Source organism: Suncus etruscus, chromosome 1, assembly GCF_024139225.1.
Source record: "Suncus etruscus isolate mSunEtr1 chromosome 1, mSunEtr1.pri.cur, whole genome shotgun sequence".
NCBI classification, from domain to species: Eukaryota; Metazoa; Chordata; class Mammalia; order Eulipotyphla; family Soricidae; genus Suncus; species Suncus etruscus.
Window position 1 is genome coordinate 206,059,487 of NC_064848.1, and position 15,347 is coordinate 206,074,833.

A 15,347-nucleotide genomic window follows, 5' to 3' on the forward strand; every position below is an offset into this window, starting at 1 on the left:
GGGGCCGGAGAGATAGCATGGAGGCAAGGTGTTTGCCTTGCATGCAAAAGGATGGCGATTTGAATCCCGGCATCCCTTATTGTCCTCAGAGCCTGCCAGGAGCGATTTCTGAGCGTAGAGCCAGGAGTAACCCCTGAACAGTGCCGGGAGTGACCCAAAAACCAAAATAATGCTAATAATTTTTTGTAAATTTTCATTATCATACCCTGATTTTCCAAGTTTCTCAGGATAATCATTTCAGGCATCCCAGCCCCAGCCTCAGCATCCACAGTGGATGTGTCCTAAGCTCTGATTCTGGAACCGTTTCACACTTAGTGTGGCCACTCCATGGACATAGATGTCAATGGTAAATTGCATTCAAGAACTCATTTGAGGGGCCGGAGAGATAACACAGTGATAAGGCCTTTGCATTACACGCAGCCAATACAGGATGGACGGTGATTCGAATCCCAGCATCCCATATGGTCCCCTGAGTGCCGCCAGATGTGACCCAAAAAACAAAACTCAAAATCCTTTTGAGGGTGAGCGAGAGCAGTTAGGATGCTGGCCTTGCAGGCAGTCCACCTGAGTTTGATTCCCAAGTGTCCCTGTGGCCCCGCCAGGTCTGCTCACCCCATGAGGAACCTCGTGGGCTGGAAGCTGACCCGCTTCTCACCAGGTCTGAGTGCGTTGGGTGTGGCTTAGTCGAGTGAGTGTCAGGGCTACTGTGTTTGAGTCCAGCTGCTTTCTCCGCCAGATACTCTGGAGAGGCACGTTTGCTCATGTGCTTAACTGATTCCTGAGACACTTAACTCTTACTGTTAACGGGGACTGTTAAGCAGATAAATGATCTTTTTCTCCTGATCACACTGCAGAGCGCTTCCACCACAACTCCCAGCTAGCTCACTGACAGATGGCAATGTGATGTGGGTTTTGCTTGCTCTCTTTCAGATCTCGGTCACGGTGCATTGGCAGAGCATTATGACCCTCCCTCCTGGGGCCAGCAGCCCACCCACAGGAGTGACGCCGACTGCGGCTGGGACCAAGGGATCCTAGACCGGACGGAGAAGGAGGCGTGGCCTGGCATCACGGGCACCGAGCCGGAGCCTGCCTCAGAATGTCCCGCAGACACTGACTCGGCCTCCAACTGTGGCTCCGAGAAGAGTAGCATGGCTACAGGGAGTGCCCAGGGCACCTTCAGCGGACACACCAAGAGGACAAATGGCAGTAATGGCACCCACGGCGCACTCGTCCAAAGCCCTTCGAATCCGAGTGCCCTTGGGGCTGGGGGAGCGGGTGGGAGCGGCTGCGGGGGCAGCACGGCCCGCGTGTGGGGTGTAGCCACCAGCTCCCACTGCGCTCTGGGCGGCGGGGATGGGAAGATGGACACCGTGATGGGCGAGGGGAGAAGTCCGAGCTGCTGGGGGACGGCCGGTGCCAGTGCTGGCATCAGTCTCAACCTTAACCCCAGTGCCAACCCGGCAGCTTGGCCAGTGCTCGGACATGAAGGAGCAGTGGCCGCAGGCAACCCTTCCAGTATTTGCAGTCCGGCCAGTGCCATCGGTCAGAACCTGGGCAGCCAGAACGGGAAGCCGGCGGGCGCGGCGAGTGCCTGGGGGAGCCTGCTGCCGCCAGAGAGCACAGAGCCACAGGCGCCCGCCTCCGCACCCGCCTCCTTCAGCGTCCAACCTCAGAACCTTAACACTGACGGACCAAGTAACACTAACCCTGCCACCACCTCCCCGAGCCCTCTCAGTGCAATGCCGCCCAACGGGCTGCCCAACTGGGGCCTGGCTGTCGGCATGGGCGCCGTCATCCCCCCCCACCTGCAAGGCCTTCCTGGTGCTAATGGGCCTTCGGGCTCTCCCAGCAGCGGCAGTGGGGGCAGTGGGGAAGGACTCAGCAGCTCGGTGTGGGGACTGTCCCCTGGAAACCCTGCCCCTGGAAACAGCAGCTCTGGGTTCAGCCAGGGCAGCGGAGACACTGTGAACTCCACGCTGAGTGCGAAGCAGAACGGATCCAACACCGCTGTGCAGAAGGAAGGAGGTGGCGGGGGTGCCTGGGACTCGGGGCCTCCTGCCGGCCCGGGGATCCTCGCGTGGGGACGGGGCGGTGGTAACAGTGGCGTCGGGAACATCCATTCAGGAGCTTGGGGCCACCCTGGCCGCAGCACTGCCAACGGTGTGGGCGGGGAGTGGGGGAAGCCCCCCAACCAGCATTCCAGCAGTGACATCAACGGCAAAGGACCGACGGGGTGGGACGGGCCCGGGGGCAGCAGCCAGAGCCCTGCCGGGCAGCTGGGCAGTGAGCACATGAGCACCTGGGCCAAAGCTGCGCCTTCTGGCACTTCGGCCAGCGAAGGCAGCAGCGAGGGCTCGGCCGGCCACGGCGAAGGAGGCTGTGGACGGGACGCTGCAGACAGCCGCCGACGGGAGAAAGGGCTTCTGGACCAAGGGCACATTCAGTTGCCAAGGAGTGATCTGGACCCGAGGGTTCTGTCCAATACTGGTTGGGGCCAGATTCCAGTACAGCAGAACACGGCTTGGGAGTTTGAAGAGTCCCCTAGGTCCGAGAGGAAGAATGACAATGGGACGGAGGCCTGGGGGTGCGCGGCTACTCAGCCCCCCAGCTCCAGCGGGAAGAACAGTGGGTCCGTCATGGACGGTGCAAATACCTCTTCAGTATCCGGGTGGGCTAGCTCCCCTCCCGCTGCTGTGCCAGCCTCCGCAGGCTGGGGCGAGGGTAGCGGCAAAGCGCCAACCGGCCCCGGGGTGTGGGGGGACTCACTGAGCTCAGCTGCTACCAGCAGTGCTGCTGCCGCCAAGAGCGGCCACGTGTGGAGTGGGACCGCCGGTCAGGAGGACAAGGCACCCGCCTGGGGGGAGCCCCCAAAGCCCAAGCCACAGACCTGGGTGGACGGGCCCAAGCCCAGCCCAGCCTGGAGCGCTGGAGGTGGGGACTGGGCCGAGTCCCCGTCTGTCCTGGGACACTTGGGGGACGGAAAGAAAAACGGCTCTGGGTGGGACGCTGACAGCAGCCGCTCCGGGGCCGCTTGGACAGAACCTGGCCGGGCCGGGCCCAGCAGCTGGGGCAACGGGGCGAATGCCAAGGCGAATCCCGGGACTAACTGGGGGGAGTCCCTGAAGCCCGGCCCCCAGCCAAGCTGGGCAAGCAAGGCCCCCGACAACAGCGTGAGTAGCTGGGGTGGGGCTGCTTCCGTGAAACAGACGGGACCCGGTTGGGGGAAGGCCAAGGACACCAGGGAGGCCACGGGCTGGGAGGAGCCTTCGCCACCGTCCATCCGCCGCAAGATGGAGATCGATGACGGCACCTCCGCGTGGGGCGACCCTAGCCACTACAACAACAAAAGTGTGAACATGTGGGACAGGAACAACCCCGGCATCCAGAGCGGCGCAGCTGCCAACACGGCCACCGTCGCCACCAGTAACAACAGCACCAGCGCGGGCGAGGCACCCCCAGGTAGGAAGGGGAGACGCTGTGGTGCCCCCGTGCCCTTCCCAGTCCCTCCGCATGGGCTTAATAACGTATGCTGGGAGCTTGAATTCATGACCTCAGGTTTGTCCAAAGAGGAGAGAGTCTCCAAGTGCTTCTATTCAAGGGGGTAGAGGGGAAACTGGTTTTAAAGAGAAGGAAGAGCCTCTTGGCAAAGACTGGGAACCAGGCAGTTTGTATGTACACAGGGGCAGCCACACTCGTTGGCCAAGTGTGTCTGGTGGGAAGGTTGCATTTCAGCTTGGCGGAGGCCACTCCGCAGTGCATATGGTGACAAGAGAGCCGGTCAACCTGCCCCAAGGCACTTGCAGTTAAATACTTGACACATCAGGAAAAGAAGGTGCTGGGCCAGTGGTGCCATATTCTGTAGCTGGAGTGCTGGCAGTAACACCACGTTGCTGATGCTCTGTTATCCAGGCAGTGGTTTAGCATTGGACTCCCTCATCACCGAGCTCCTGGGCTCGGAGGAATTGGGAACAGTATGTCAGGCCACTGTGGACTGCCCTGCAGGCCTCCCTCTCCTGCACGCTCACTCACAGACATCCTAAAGCCTCTGCAGAAAGGGAACCCAGGTCCCGCAGAGCCTGCCTGCCTGTCTGGCATGAGCTGCTGTCACGTCTGTGAGCCTCATGCACCCTCTGCAGTTGCTGTGACTGTGCTGCACAGACTTTCGTCCTGGAAGAGGACCTCCTGCATTGCAGAACTTAGAGCAGTTGCTGATAGTTAAGCCCCCTGCGAGCCCTTCTCCGGGAATGGTTCCAGCTTCCTGCAGCTGTTCCTCATAATGTGGCTCAAATCCTTTTTTGTTGGGAGACACCTAGTCTGGGGGGTTAAGGCACTTGCCTTGAACACAGCCAACCCTGTTTTCATATTCAGCCCCGCCCGGAGTGACTCCTGATCACCAAACCAGGAGTAAACCCTGTGTACCACTGGGAGTGCCCCAGAAATAAAGAATCCTGGGGCTGGAGAGATGGTGCAGTGGGCAGGGCATTTGTCTTGCATGTGGCAGTCTCAGGGTCAGTCCTTAGTATCCCATATGGTCCCCTGAGCCCACTAGGAGTGATCCCTGAGCACCAGCAGGTGTGGTTCCCCTCATTGCCCCCCCCCCCAAATTCTTGTGTTCTCGCCTTGCCTCTTAAGTCAAACCGCAGCTGATGGCATTGCTCTGAGCACAGTGCTGCAGAACCAGTGGGGTTATAGGTATGCTGTGAGTTTTAGTTAACCTTAGCCTTTCTAAGCCAAAAAGAATGTTTTTCTTGTACAGAACTAAGAATCTGGAGTTTTTCTGTTTGTTAATGTCACCTTGAAGTCATTTCTCATTCAAGAGTATTGGTGTGTGTTTGGTGTCAATTGACTCCAGACCTCCGATCCGTGGGGCCTTTCTGAGCTGATTATCATCAGTGAGTAGTCAGATATTCTAGTTAGATGCCAACCCTGATTGTTGGGGGGGTTGTTTGTTTTGGGGGGCTGGGGTGGGTTTCAGAGGAGGCTCGGGAGTGACCCGAGGCCTGAGTTACAGAATTGAGGGGAGAGTTCTTCCTCTGCTCATACCTCAGTGTGTTGCGACAGGGTTCATCTCCAGGCCCTGCCTTGGCTTTGGAAATGTCTCTGATGTTGCTGACATTTCCTAGAGCAGGACCTTAAGTACTCCCACTTTGAGCACCTTTGGACCTAGAATTTGGGACTCAGCCCCTGGTACAGAGGTATAAAAAAATATGGACTCACAGGCCAAGCACTTACGATAAGTCAAAGAAATTCATAACAGCAGTTGAAGACATTCACCTTGCATGTGGCTGACCCAGGTTCAATCCCTAGCATCCCATATGGTCCCCCGACCCTGCCAGGGTGATTTATGAGCGCAGAGCCAGGAATAACCCCTGAACACCGCCGGATATGGCCCAAAATCAAATAAGCCCTCCCCCCAAAAAAAGAGAATTTTATTTTTAGCGGTGTCACCCCACCTGGGATTGTGACTCACTTTGAAAGCCCTAAATCACTGACCCACACTCCTGCCAGAGCTTTCAGGGAGGAGGCCTCAGACTTCCCAGCTCTCTATCTCCCATCTGCGTGTCTGTGGTCCCCGACAAAACCTTGACGCTTCTGAAGCGTCTCCAGCTTCTTCACGCTTCTGGAGCTGGTGAGCACACACTCACCAGAAATGCTGCCCCAGGTCCCTGTGGAGTGAGTGCCTGACTTAACACACAGATGCTCTGAAGACAGCTGCGTCGGAGGCAGGAGCCGTCCCTGATCCTCCAACTGGAAGAGACGATCTCATAGCACTAGGAAGTGGTGCCTGGGAGTGTGTCCTTAAAGGTAGCCCCCAGCCAGGGCTGGGTTCATGGGGTCCACGGTGACGAGATCCAGGGAGTCAGCACAGCACAGAAGGACCTGAGGCAGGAGACGTGGCGTTTTTGAAAAACACAAAGAAGTTGGAAATGTTTGGGGGCAGTGTGAAGGTTCTGGGCAGACTGGGTTGAGAAAAGCCAGGCCAAGACTGGACGACCTCATGTGTCTGGCGGCCAGGAAGAGTTTCTTGGAGTGAATGATGAGACTGGACCTGAGTAGGCTTGTTCCTGCCGAGGCACTGGGAACGGCTCTGCTGGAGAAGGCGGCGGTGCAGCCAGACATGCTGCAGCTTGGAGTGAAGGTGGCCGCGAAGAAGCAGCCCCAGAGCTTGATCCAGGGCCTTAGTAACCATTAGTGCAGCTGGGGGGCGTTTTCTGTGTTCTCTCCAAGAAGTAGAGACGTCTGGGGGCCAAGTCATGTTGCTTTCTGAAAATGGTGTGGAGGGCCCAATTGGTTCAGGGCCTCTAGTCTAACCCTGAAGGGAGGGTTGCCGGGCCCAGGGCTCAGAACACAGCTCATCGGCTTCTTGCATTTGGCATATGATCGTTGGAACCTTCTAGATACAGGCAGGGTGTGCTTTGCTTGCAGGTTGCAGCTGGCAGCAGGGTGGACAAAATGCCTGCCCTGGTCCCAGATCTATAGGTAAGGCGTTTGCCTTGCATGCAGAAGGATGTTGGTTCAAATCCCGGCATACCATATGGTCCCCGAATTTGCCAAGAGCTGTTTCTGAACTTAGAGCCAGATGTAACCCCTGAGCACTGCCAGGTGTGACCCAAAAACAACCACCACCAAATAAGAAAACAGACGAATCAGGACAAGTTCCTCCAGACCAGCAGCTCCTCTCTAAGGACCACAGCACCCATGAGGGACCTGCGCTCACAGTCCTGGCTTCCTGCCCCCACACACACACACACCCCCATCTTCCCCACCCCAATCCCCGTGTGGCTACACTCAGGTCTCCCTGCCCTTTCTTTCCACCCCCATGCAATGAGAGCAGGCTGGGCACTCTTAGGGCACAGTTGCAGTCTCTCTGGAAGTGCCAACACCAGCACCCCGGGTCCTGTCAGTCTTCCAAGATCAGCAGCCACGCACTGCATGACTGCTATGCTGATGGCGGCGGTGATTACAGACCTGTGTGACTCTGCTTCTGGGTCAGTTCTGCCACCTGAACCACATTGTCCTAAGGGCTACAAGGCTGCGCTTACAGCTATTGGTGTCCCTTTGTGTCTAGTTTCCAGGACTAAATGCTACAAGGCCTCATTTTCCTCCGGTCCCCCAACCCCCAGCATGAGCAGAGCCTTTGGAAAACAGCCTCGTGGCTTCATAAACTGGATTATCTAGACATGGTCCAAACTTTTTCTGGGGAGGAGCCCAAGAACTATCTCAAAAATGCCCCTGATCAATTGACAAGTCCAGGCTGATGGCGGCTCCACTCTCAGGCCCTAAGGAGGTTCAGCACAGCCCCTGAACAAACGGCTAGGCGAGGGGCAAGGTGGCTGCAAGTGGGGACAACGACCATCTGTCCTGCTTAGAAATGCTTGTTCTTGGCTGCTTAGAAGCCCTCCAGGGAGCTCCACGGTTGGGCACAGTGGCCCTGGGTTCAATCCCAGGAGAGGCAGCCCCAGAGAGGTCCAGCAATGATGGAGCTGGGATGACAAGCACCCTTGTGGTGACCTGACTCCAGCAGAGCGATTGGAGAGGCCCCTGGTGATGGCTTGTCTCACCACAACTTCAGAGAAGGGAATGTTGGGGGCAAGGGGAGGGAGCGCTGCCTAGAACCTAATAGACCTAATAGGGTCTGATGAGTACACGATGTCGCTGTCAGCTTCTGAGACAACCACTGCTGAAACGGATGAGGGCACTGCAGCCCTGGTGTGTTACAGCCACAGGCTAGGAACAAGCACACTACAGACTTTTTTCCAGAGGCCAGATTGTCTGTGTTCTTGAGGAGCTGATATGATGTTCTATTTGCCCTTCAACTGAGCGCCCCAAAGGCAGCAGTCATGTGCATTAGTCAGTCAGGAGAGAGAGTTCTCTATGGGCTCAGTAAACCCAGGGTTGGATGAAAGGGTTCAGGAAGTCTCCGGGTGTGTCTGAACAATTTCAGCCAGAGAGGGTTTTTCTCAGAACAGTTTTAATAAGAGAAACAGGAAGGAGGGAGGCCAAGATCTTTACAGCTTAATCTTTGGGAAAAATCCAGCCAGCTTCCAACCAACGACCACTACACAACCGCCAGTATCAACCACAGCAACACCAGCCGCCCTCCAGATGCTTCTCACTACTGCTTCTCAGTTAGAGTCTAACTGAAAGGCTTTCTTTGCTTTTAGAAAGACAGACCCCCTTTTGGAGAGCAACATCCAAAATGGCCTTCTGCTCTGCTCCTGCCTCCACCACCTGCAGAGGGAATGAGTCGCTAGCGGTGGGTAGGGGCTGCAGAAATAGCTACCCCGAGCATCCCTGCCCCACAGATGCTTTGGTTTTTGTTTTTTTGTTTTGGGGCTACACCCGGCAGCGCTCAGGGGTTACTCTTGGCTCTGTGCTCAGAAATCACTCCTGGCAGGCTTGGAGGGTGCTGGGAATTGAACTCAGGTCCGTCCTGGGTTGGGCACGTGCAAGGCAAATGCCCTACCACTGTGCTAACTCTCTGGCCTTTCCACATGCTAATTTAAGTGCCATGCAGTAGTTGCAACAACAAACACCCTGCCCTGAGACAGTCATCCTTGAAGTGAATGTGAGGTTTTCCTGCACGTGGGTGTGAGTCACTGGAGAGGGAGGAGAGACAGGGACTCAGAAATGCCTATAGAAAGGGGTAGAGAGGACTGGGGTGGGACTGAGGGGCCCCATACACGAGTTTTCATCCTGACACCTTCAGTTCCAAATGAGGACACTAGAAAGACTGACATGTCCTAGCCCCGAGATGGCGAACCTATGGCACGCGTGCCAGCGATGGCACAGGAAGGCCTTGCATCTGGCACGTATGCGGCACGTGCCACATAGTTTTTAGATAGTACAATCTTGTTATTAAGGTTGAATTGACGTGCTGGCACTTTGGAGGAAATTGTTTGGTTTTGTGCGGTAGTTTGGACACGCGGCTCAAAAAAGTTAGCCATCACTGTCCTAGCCCTTTGACCATAGAATTAGCATGTTGGAAATACGGGATGTCCACTTCTGCCGCCTGCCCTTTGCCACCCCCACCAGGCACCGGAGTGCTTTTAGGAAACTCCTAAGAGCTTCATCAGCCCAGAGACAGCTCGGGCCTGGAGTGAGTGCTTGGAGTGAACAGGGCTGTTCCTAGCACTGCTGGGGAGCCCCACCCCACCCCCCAAAGTACAGACTAACTCCACTCAAGGGCAACTTCTAGAAGGGTATCTTACCTGTAACCTTGGAAGCATAGTGACAAGCTGGGGGAGCATCCAGACAGCATCAGAGATGTCCCCAAAACTGAAAAATTCATTTTCATTACTGTAGTCACAATAGTTTGAACTTCGCTCAGTAATGTCTGTCTAATATCAGCTTTCAAGGAGTTGAAAGTTGAAGGATCACAAGTTGTAGGTAAACTCACTATTTCATCACCCAAAATGAAAACTTTGGCAGCCTAATAGCTTTTTAGTAACACTAAAAATAATTTTATTGTTCCAAGCTACTCATAATTTTTGTGAGTTGTATTAATTTTCCTGACATAATTTTGTCCCTTCTATTTGTAACATTATTCAAACCTGCAGTATGTCTGTAAAATTACAATATTTTAGTGTCAGCTGGTTGCTGCTACTTATATTGGCAGTAATTCAAATGATAATATTGTTTTCATCAGAGAACTTGAAATTAGAGTGTGTTAGGCTGTCTATCCTTTTGTTATTAGTCAATATTATTGCATCTTATTAAAATAATATCGGAAGCAGATTCCCTGATGTTCTACTCGAGAATGAGTGCATTTTCCAAGTGATATGTGGAGACTGAGTAGTTCACCCATGAATTTTTTCATGGCGTGGCGTGGTTTACAGCTCTTTGCACTGCCAGAGTTTTGAATCGGTGTGTGTGGCAGGGCTTTCCCTCCTGTGTGACACAATTTTTGTAATGAAGTGTAAAGAGTGGGGAGCCTGTTCCAGTCTGCAGTGATGCTGGAACATGCTGACCCTGCTCAGGATGCTCTGCAGCTTGTGCTCCCCCTTTTGTAGGATGCTTCTGCCTGCCTGTGTCCTAACCACTCTGCCTGAGTCATCTGCCAGCCCTTATTCCTCTGCCAGGTCTTCATCTATAATGGTTGGTCAAAGGATTAGGATATTTCCAGTACATCTTTGCAACTTGGAGGTTCTCTATTGGTTTTAGTTTGGGGGATAAGGTTGTTTGCTTTTGACCACACCCAGCTGTGCTCAGGAGTTACTCCCAGTGGTGCTTGGGGGACCTGATGAGATGCTAGAGATGGAACCCCTGTCCACCACACGCAAGGCAAGTGCCCTTTCCACTGTTATCACTCTGGCCCAGGGTGCTGGTGGTGGGTTTTTGTTTTTAGTAATTGTGCCTGAAATGCCTTTTAGGCCATTTGAATCATTGGTTTAAGCCTTACTAAATAGTGTGAGATTAATAGACATTAGTGCTGAGTGTACTTTGTTTTTAAGTAGGTGGGAGTGGGAAGAACAGAGCCTTAAGAGATGAAGCAAGGGGCCAGAGAGATAGCATGAAGGTAGTATGTTTGCCTTGCATGCAGAAGGACGGTGGTTTGAATCCCGGCATCCCATATAGTCTCCGGAGTCTGCCAGGAGCGATTCCTGAGCGTAGAGCCAGGAGTAACCTCTGAGCGCTGCCGGGTGTGACCCAAAATCCAAATAAATAAATAAATAAAGAGAGATGAAGCAATGCTGCAGTCTCGGCACACAGCTAAACGTATCCTGATGGCGGTCAAAGAAGGACTGAACTTTCCTCTCTCCCTCCCCATACTGGTGCTTTTCAGTCTCATCAGGCTGGGGAGAAATGCCCAGTGTCCATTCGAAGGCTGAAAGCTCCTGGGGAGAACCGTCCTCCCCCTCCACCCTGCTCGACAACGGCACCGCGGCATGGGGCAAGCCGCCCGGCAGTGGCAGCGGATGGGGGGCCCAGCCAGCTGAGCCACCCGTGACCTTCGGACGAGCCAGTGCCCCTGCTGCCGCCCCGGCCCTGTGCAAGCCAGGTGAGGCCCTGTCTGGTCCAGTGTAGTGTAGAAACGGGCCCAAGTGTTGTGTTCAGGGATGGCTTTAGGCCAGGTGTGGCTTAAAACCTAAAAAATTTTTTAAAATAAATAAAAACGGGGCCAGAGAGAGAGCATGGAGGTAGGGTGTTTGCCTTGCATGCAGAAGGATAATGGTTCGAATCCCGGCATCTCATATGGTCCCCGAGCCTGCCAGGGGCAATTTTTGAGCATAGAGCCAGGAGTAACCCCTGAGTGAAGCCAGGTGTGACCCAAAAACCAAATCAATAAAAGCTTAAATGCAGTGAATTAAGAGCAATAATTAATTAAAGAGCAGTAGTATAGCAAGTAGGGAGAGCACTTGCCTTGCTCACAGCCCGTTTGGATTCAGTCTCAGGCGCCCCACCAATATGCTGTTTGCCCCCAACACTGCCAAGAATGATTCCTTGAGCTTAACTGCTGCTGATCTGTCTCTGGTCCCAGACTGAGAAGTAGCTGGGTTCTGGAGGGCAGTGAATAGGCATCTCTGCCTCGCCTGGCTCCTAGGGGAGATCGGGGCTCTGTTACTTCAAGGGAATGAACGGTAGCAACGAGTTAGACTGCAGTCTGTCCTTTCTGCCACCTCAAAATGTCACAGCACACAGAAGAGCAGAAATCTGATGCTTTGCCCTCTGTCCTCTCTGCAGCTTCCGAATCTATGCAAGAAGGCTGGGGCAGCAGCGGGGACGGCATGGCCCTGGGGACCGGCCAGTGGGGGGACGAAGATGGCGGCATGTGGAGCAATGCGACTCCCCAGGAAAGCAGCTCCTGGGGGAACGCCCCCAAGAAAGGACTCCAAAAGGTGTGTGTGACCTCAAAGTGTACCCATGGGGGCCCGCAGGCACACTTCACTTGGCGCACTCGGACCTGCCTCCCGCCCTCTGCAGGGTGCAGGGTGACACTGTTAGCCCCAAAGTCGAGCATCACAGGAGAGCCACCTGTGAGCCAGCCCAAAGACTCACGGGGCCTTTGGCTTTAGAAAATATCTCCCGTGAAGTCTGGGTTTAGGGTTTTGGGGATTTATGACATTGGGTTCTGCTCAGTAGCACTCAGCTATTCCAGCCCCTGCCCTGCCCACCTAGTCCTGCTAGGCAGTTCCCGGGATTCAACTAGGCTCAGTGGGATGGAGGGAAAGGCCTCAGCCTATGGATTGTGGGAAAGGAGAACAGAGACACTGAAGCATGGAAGGGCCCCCGCACCCTGACACTGCCAAGGACCAGTGTAATCCACGAGGCAGCTCATTTATCACTGTATGGCAAATGCAGAGGCATCAGCTTAGATCCCGACTGCTGTGGGGAGAGCAGGTGGAGCTGGCCAGGTTTCCTACGCAGACCTGGGTAGTAAGGAGAGTCGCTTCTCTGACACTGCTTTGGGGTGGGGTGGGGGCACTGTTGGTTGCATTATGCCACGTGCAAAGAGGTTTGTAAAGAAATTCTTTTTTTTTTTTTTTTTTTTTTTGGGCCACACCCTGTGACGCTCAGGGGTTACTCCTGGCTATGCGCTCAGAAGTTGCTCCTGGCTTCTTGGGGGACCATATGGGACGCCGGGGGATCGAACCGCGGTCCGTCCTAGGCTAGCGCAGGCAAGGCAGGCACCTTACCTCCAGCGCCACCGCCCGGCCCCTGTAAAGAAATTCTTTACATACTGGCATGAAAAGTCAGCAGGGGTCGGAATGATAGCACAGTAGGGAGGGTGCTTGCTTTGCATGCAGCCTTGCAAACCTGGGTTTGATCCCAGAGGATCTTTGGAGCCCACCAGGAATGATTCCTAAGAGCAGAGCCAAAGAGGAAGCCCTTGGCACTGCCGGGTGTGGCTCAGAAACAAAAAGAAAAATCATCAAAGCAAGCTTCTAACAGTTGGGGCTGGTAGGGAAGAAATATGAGGAGCACACACTCCCCCAGCTTCTCAGCCCAGAGCTGCCCTAAGTGGTCTCCAGAAATGATGTTCAGTGTCCTTTCTCAGGGAGAACCCTGAGCAGCAGGACTGGGGTGTTGCCCTCCTGTGGACCACCTTTCCCTACTTCTCCCTCTATTATCTCCTCAAAAAGAAGTCAGAGGGACTCCTTCCTTCCTCCCGCCCTCCTTTCTTTCCCCTCTCTCCTTTCACTCTTCCCTCTCCCCTCTCTTCTCTCTCCCTTCTCTTTCCACTCTCCTCATTTCTCCTGTATCTCTCTTCTCTCTCTCTCTCTCTCTCTCTCTCTCTCTCTCTCTCTCTCTCTCTCTCTCTCTCTCTCTCTCTCTCTCTCTCTCTCCTCTCTCCTCTCTCCTCTCTCCTCTCTCCTCTCTCCTTTCTCCTCTCTCCTCTCCCCTCTCCCTTCTCCCCTCTCCCCTGCTCTACTGAAGGATCTATAGACAAAGACTCCACCTTGTCCTGCTTTCTTGGAAAGAATAAAAAAAAAAAAAAAGAAGTCATAGGGAACCAGGGGTGTCATCAGGTATAGCCAAATACCAAAAAGCTGGGGCCTGAGCCAGATCCAGAAACTGACATTAGGGTTTTCTGTTGATGACAAGATGATTGCTTTTACATTCCACCCTGGGGAGTGCTGTTAGTGGAGTGCGAGCAATACCAGAGAGGCCAGTCCCTGCCTTGCAGTGCCCATTGGGAAATCGGGCTGTGGCAGCGAGTGCTGGTGGGTTCAGCCCCGAGGAAGGAGAGCAATGGACCAGCTGTGACCACACCTGGGGGGCAGCCTGGAGCCAGGACTGATACCCTCCAGCTCTGACACCCCTGCCCCCTCTCCTCTCGGGGCTGTGAGCAGCACAACCTTGGCTCAATTCCCAGCTCACTTCCCAGCTCCCACTCCTTTTCGTTCTGTTGATCAGTTGCTGGGCACTTTCATAGCTCCATGGCCTCTGCTCGCTGAGGCTCTGGACACAGGCGCTCAGTGGCCTTCTTGGGGAGAAACCTTGATTACTACGTGAAGTCCCCCTAACGCTCACCTCAGTGAGCCCCCTGTGCCCAGCTGCCTTCCCCAGGCACTGTCCTCTCTAAACCTGCCTGTACCCAGCGTGGGCAGCTTGGGTGACTGGCTCTCTCCTGCTGCTCTTCTTCCAGGGCCTGAAAGCACCTGGCAAGCAGGACGAGGCCTGGGCCCTGAACCGGCTCACCAGACAACTCACAGACATGGGCTTCCCGGTAACTGACCTGCTCTCTGGGGTTCTGGGGGAACAGCAGACAGGGATTGGGGGATTAGGTTGCTGGCATTGACCAGCCCCCTGATTCCCCCCCTCTTGAACCTGCATGTTTTGGGGCTTTGTTGCTCTCGACCATCGTGGAGTTTCCTATCTCCCTCAGGAAATATGTGAGAGCCCGAGCCTTGTGCCCGAGCCAAGCGGGCGCTCTTGGTTGGTAGCAATGACAAGAGAAATCTGGGCATAAAGCAGTATTGCTTTTTGTTGGACCAGCAGGATAGTCCAGGGCTAAATGCTGCCCTTGCATGTGGACAACACAAGTTTGATTCCCAACACTACTTTGGGTTTCCCCAGTCACTGCCTTGAAGGATCCCTGATTACATGGGGGGAGGGGGATGATCCAAAATTCAAAAAAGAAGCAACCAGAGCCCTGAGCAAACAGCTATGTTCCCAGATTTCAGCTCCCAGAATGTTCCCCCTGAGTCTTGCTTGCCTGTCACCTGTGTCCACATCAGGCCTTCCCCTGCTCACTCCCCCGGTGCGGTAGAGAAACAATGGGGCTTCTGTGGCACTCCTGTTTCATGTCAGGGTGTCCATCCAAGTTCTTTAAAAGCAGCTCCATGCATGTTCTTACTGTGGACATTTTAAATTTAGAAAATCCTAACTATACCTGGCCTGTGACTTTCATTTCTCTGAGTCCTGGGAATTGTCTGAACTTGGTTGTGTTTCTACCATCATGTTCTGTGGCTGCTCCCACTTCTTGGCTCAAGAATCATTCCAGGCAGTGCTGTGGGGACCGGGTGGTCCTGGGGTGGAAACCAGGCCCCCCACATCCCTGCACTCCACCTTCTGAGCCCTCTGCCCTGCCCCAGGGGGGATGGAGTGTTGACAGGCTTTTCTAGTTCCTGACACTCCGCTAACAAGAACCGTTTCCTGCCTAGAGAGAGCCAGCCGAAGAGGCCTTGAAGAGTAATAACATGAATCTTGATCAGGCCATGAGTAAGTAATGGGGGGGTACACGGGGAGGGGGGCATGCAGATCACATGGGCCAGCGGGGTGAGCCCATGGGACTGGGTTTGCTTCAGCCTCTAGGGCACGATTTTGTCTTCTGGGCCAAGGCTAGGTCACCCATGGAGGAAGCCCAGGGCCCACTCTTGCTCAGGCTCACTTCCCTCCTT

At 54.5% G+C, this 15,347-nt stretch overlaps 1 protein-coding gene across 1 annotated transcript in view; it reads left to right on the plus strand.

Moving 5' to 3' along the window:
• TNRC6C (trinucleotide repeat containing adaptor 6C) overlaps positions 1–15,347 on the plus strand; it is a 52,802-nt gene that overhangs the window by 18,535 nt on the left and 18,920 nt on the right. The window contains exons 4-11 of the mRNA XM_049777122.1: positions 931–3,438; positions 5,308–5,337; positions 6,434–6,465; positions 7,539–7,545; positions 10,787–11,002; positions 11,686–11,840; positions 14,093–14,173; positions 15,111–15,168. Of these exons, the coding sequence (XP_049633079.1) occupies positions 931–3,438; positions 5,308–5,337; positions 6,434–6,465; positions 7,539–7,545; positions 10,787–11,002; positions 11,686–11,840; positions 14,093–14,173; positions 15,111–15,168 (3,087 nt within the window). The remainder of the gene's footprint in view (positions 1–930; positions 3,439–5,307; positions 5,338–6,433; positions 6,466–7,538; positions 7,546–10,786; positions 11,003–11,685; positions 11,841–14,092; positions 14,174–15,110; positions 15,169–15,347) is intronic.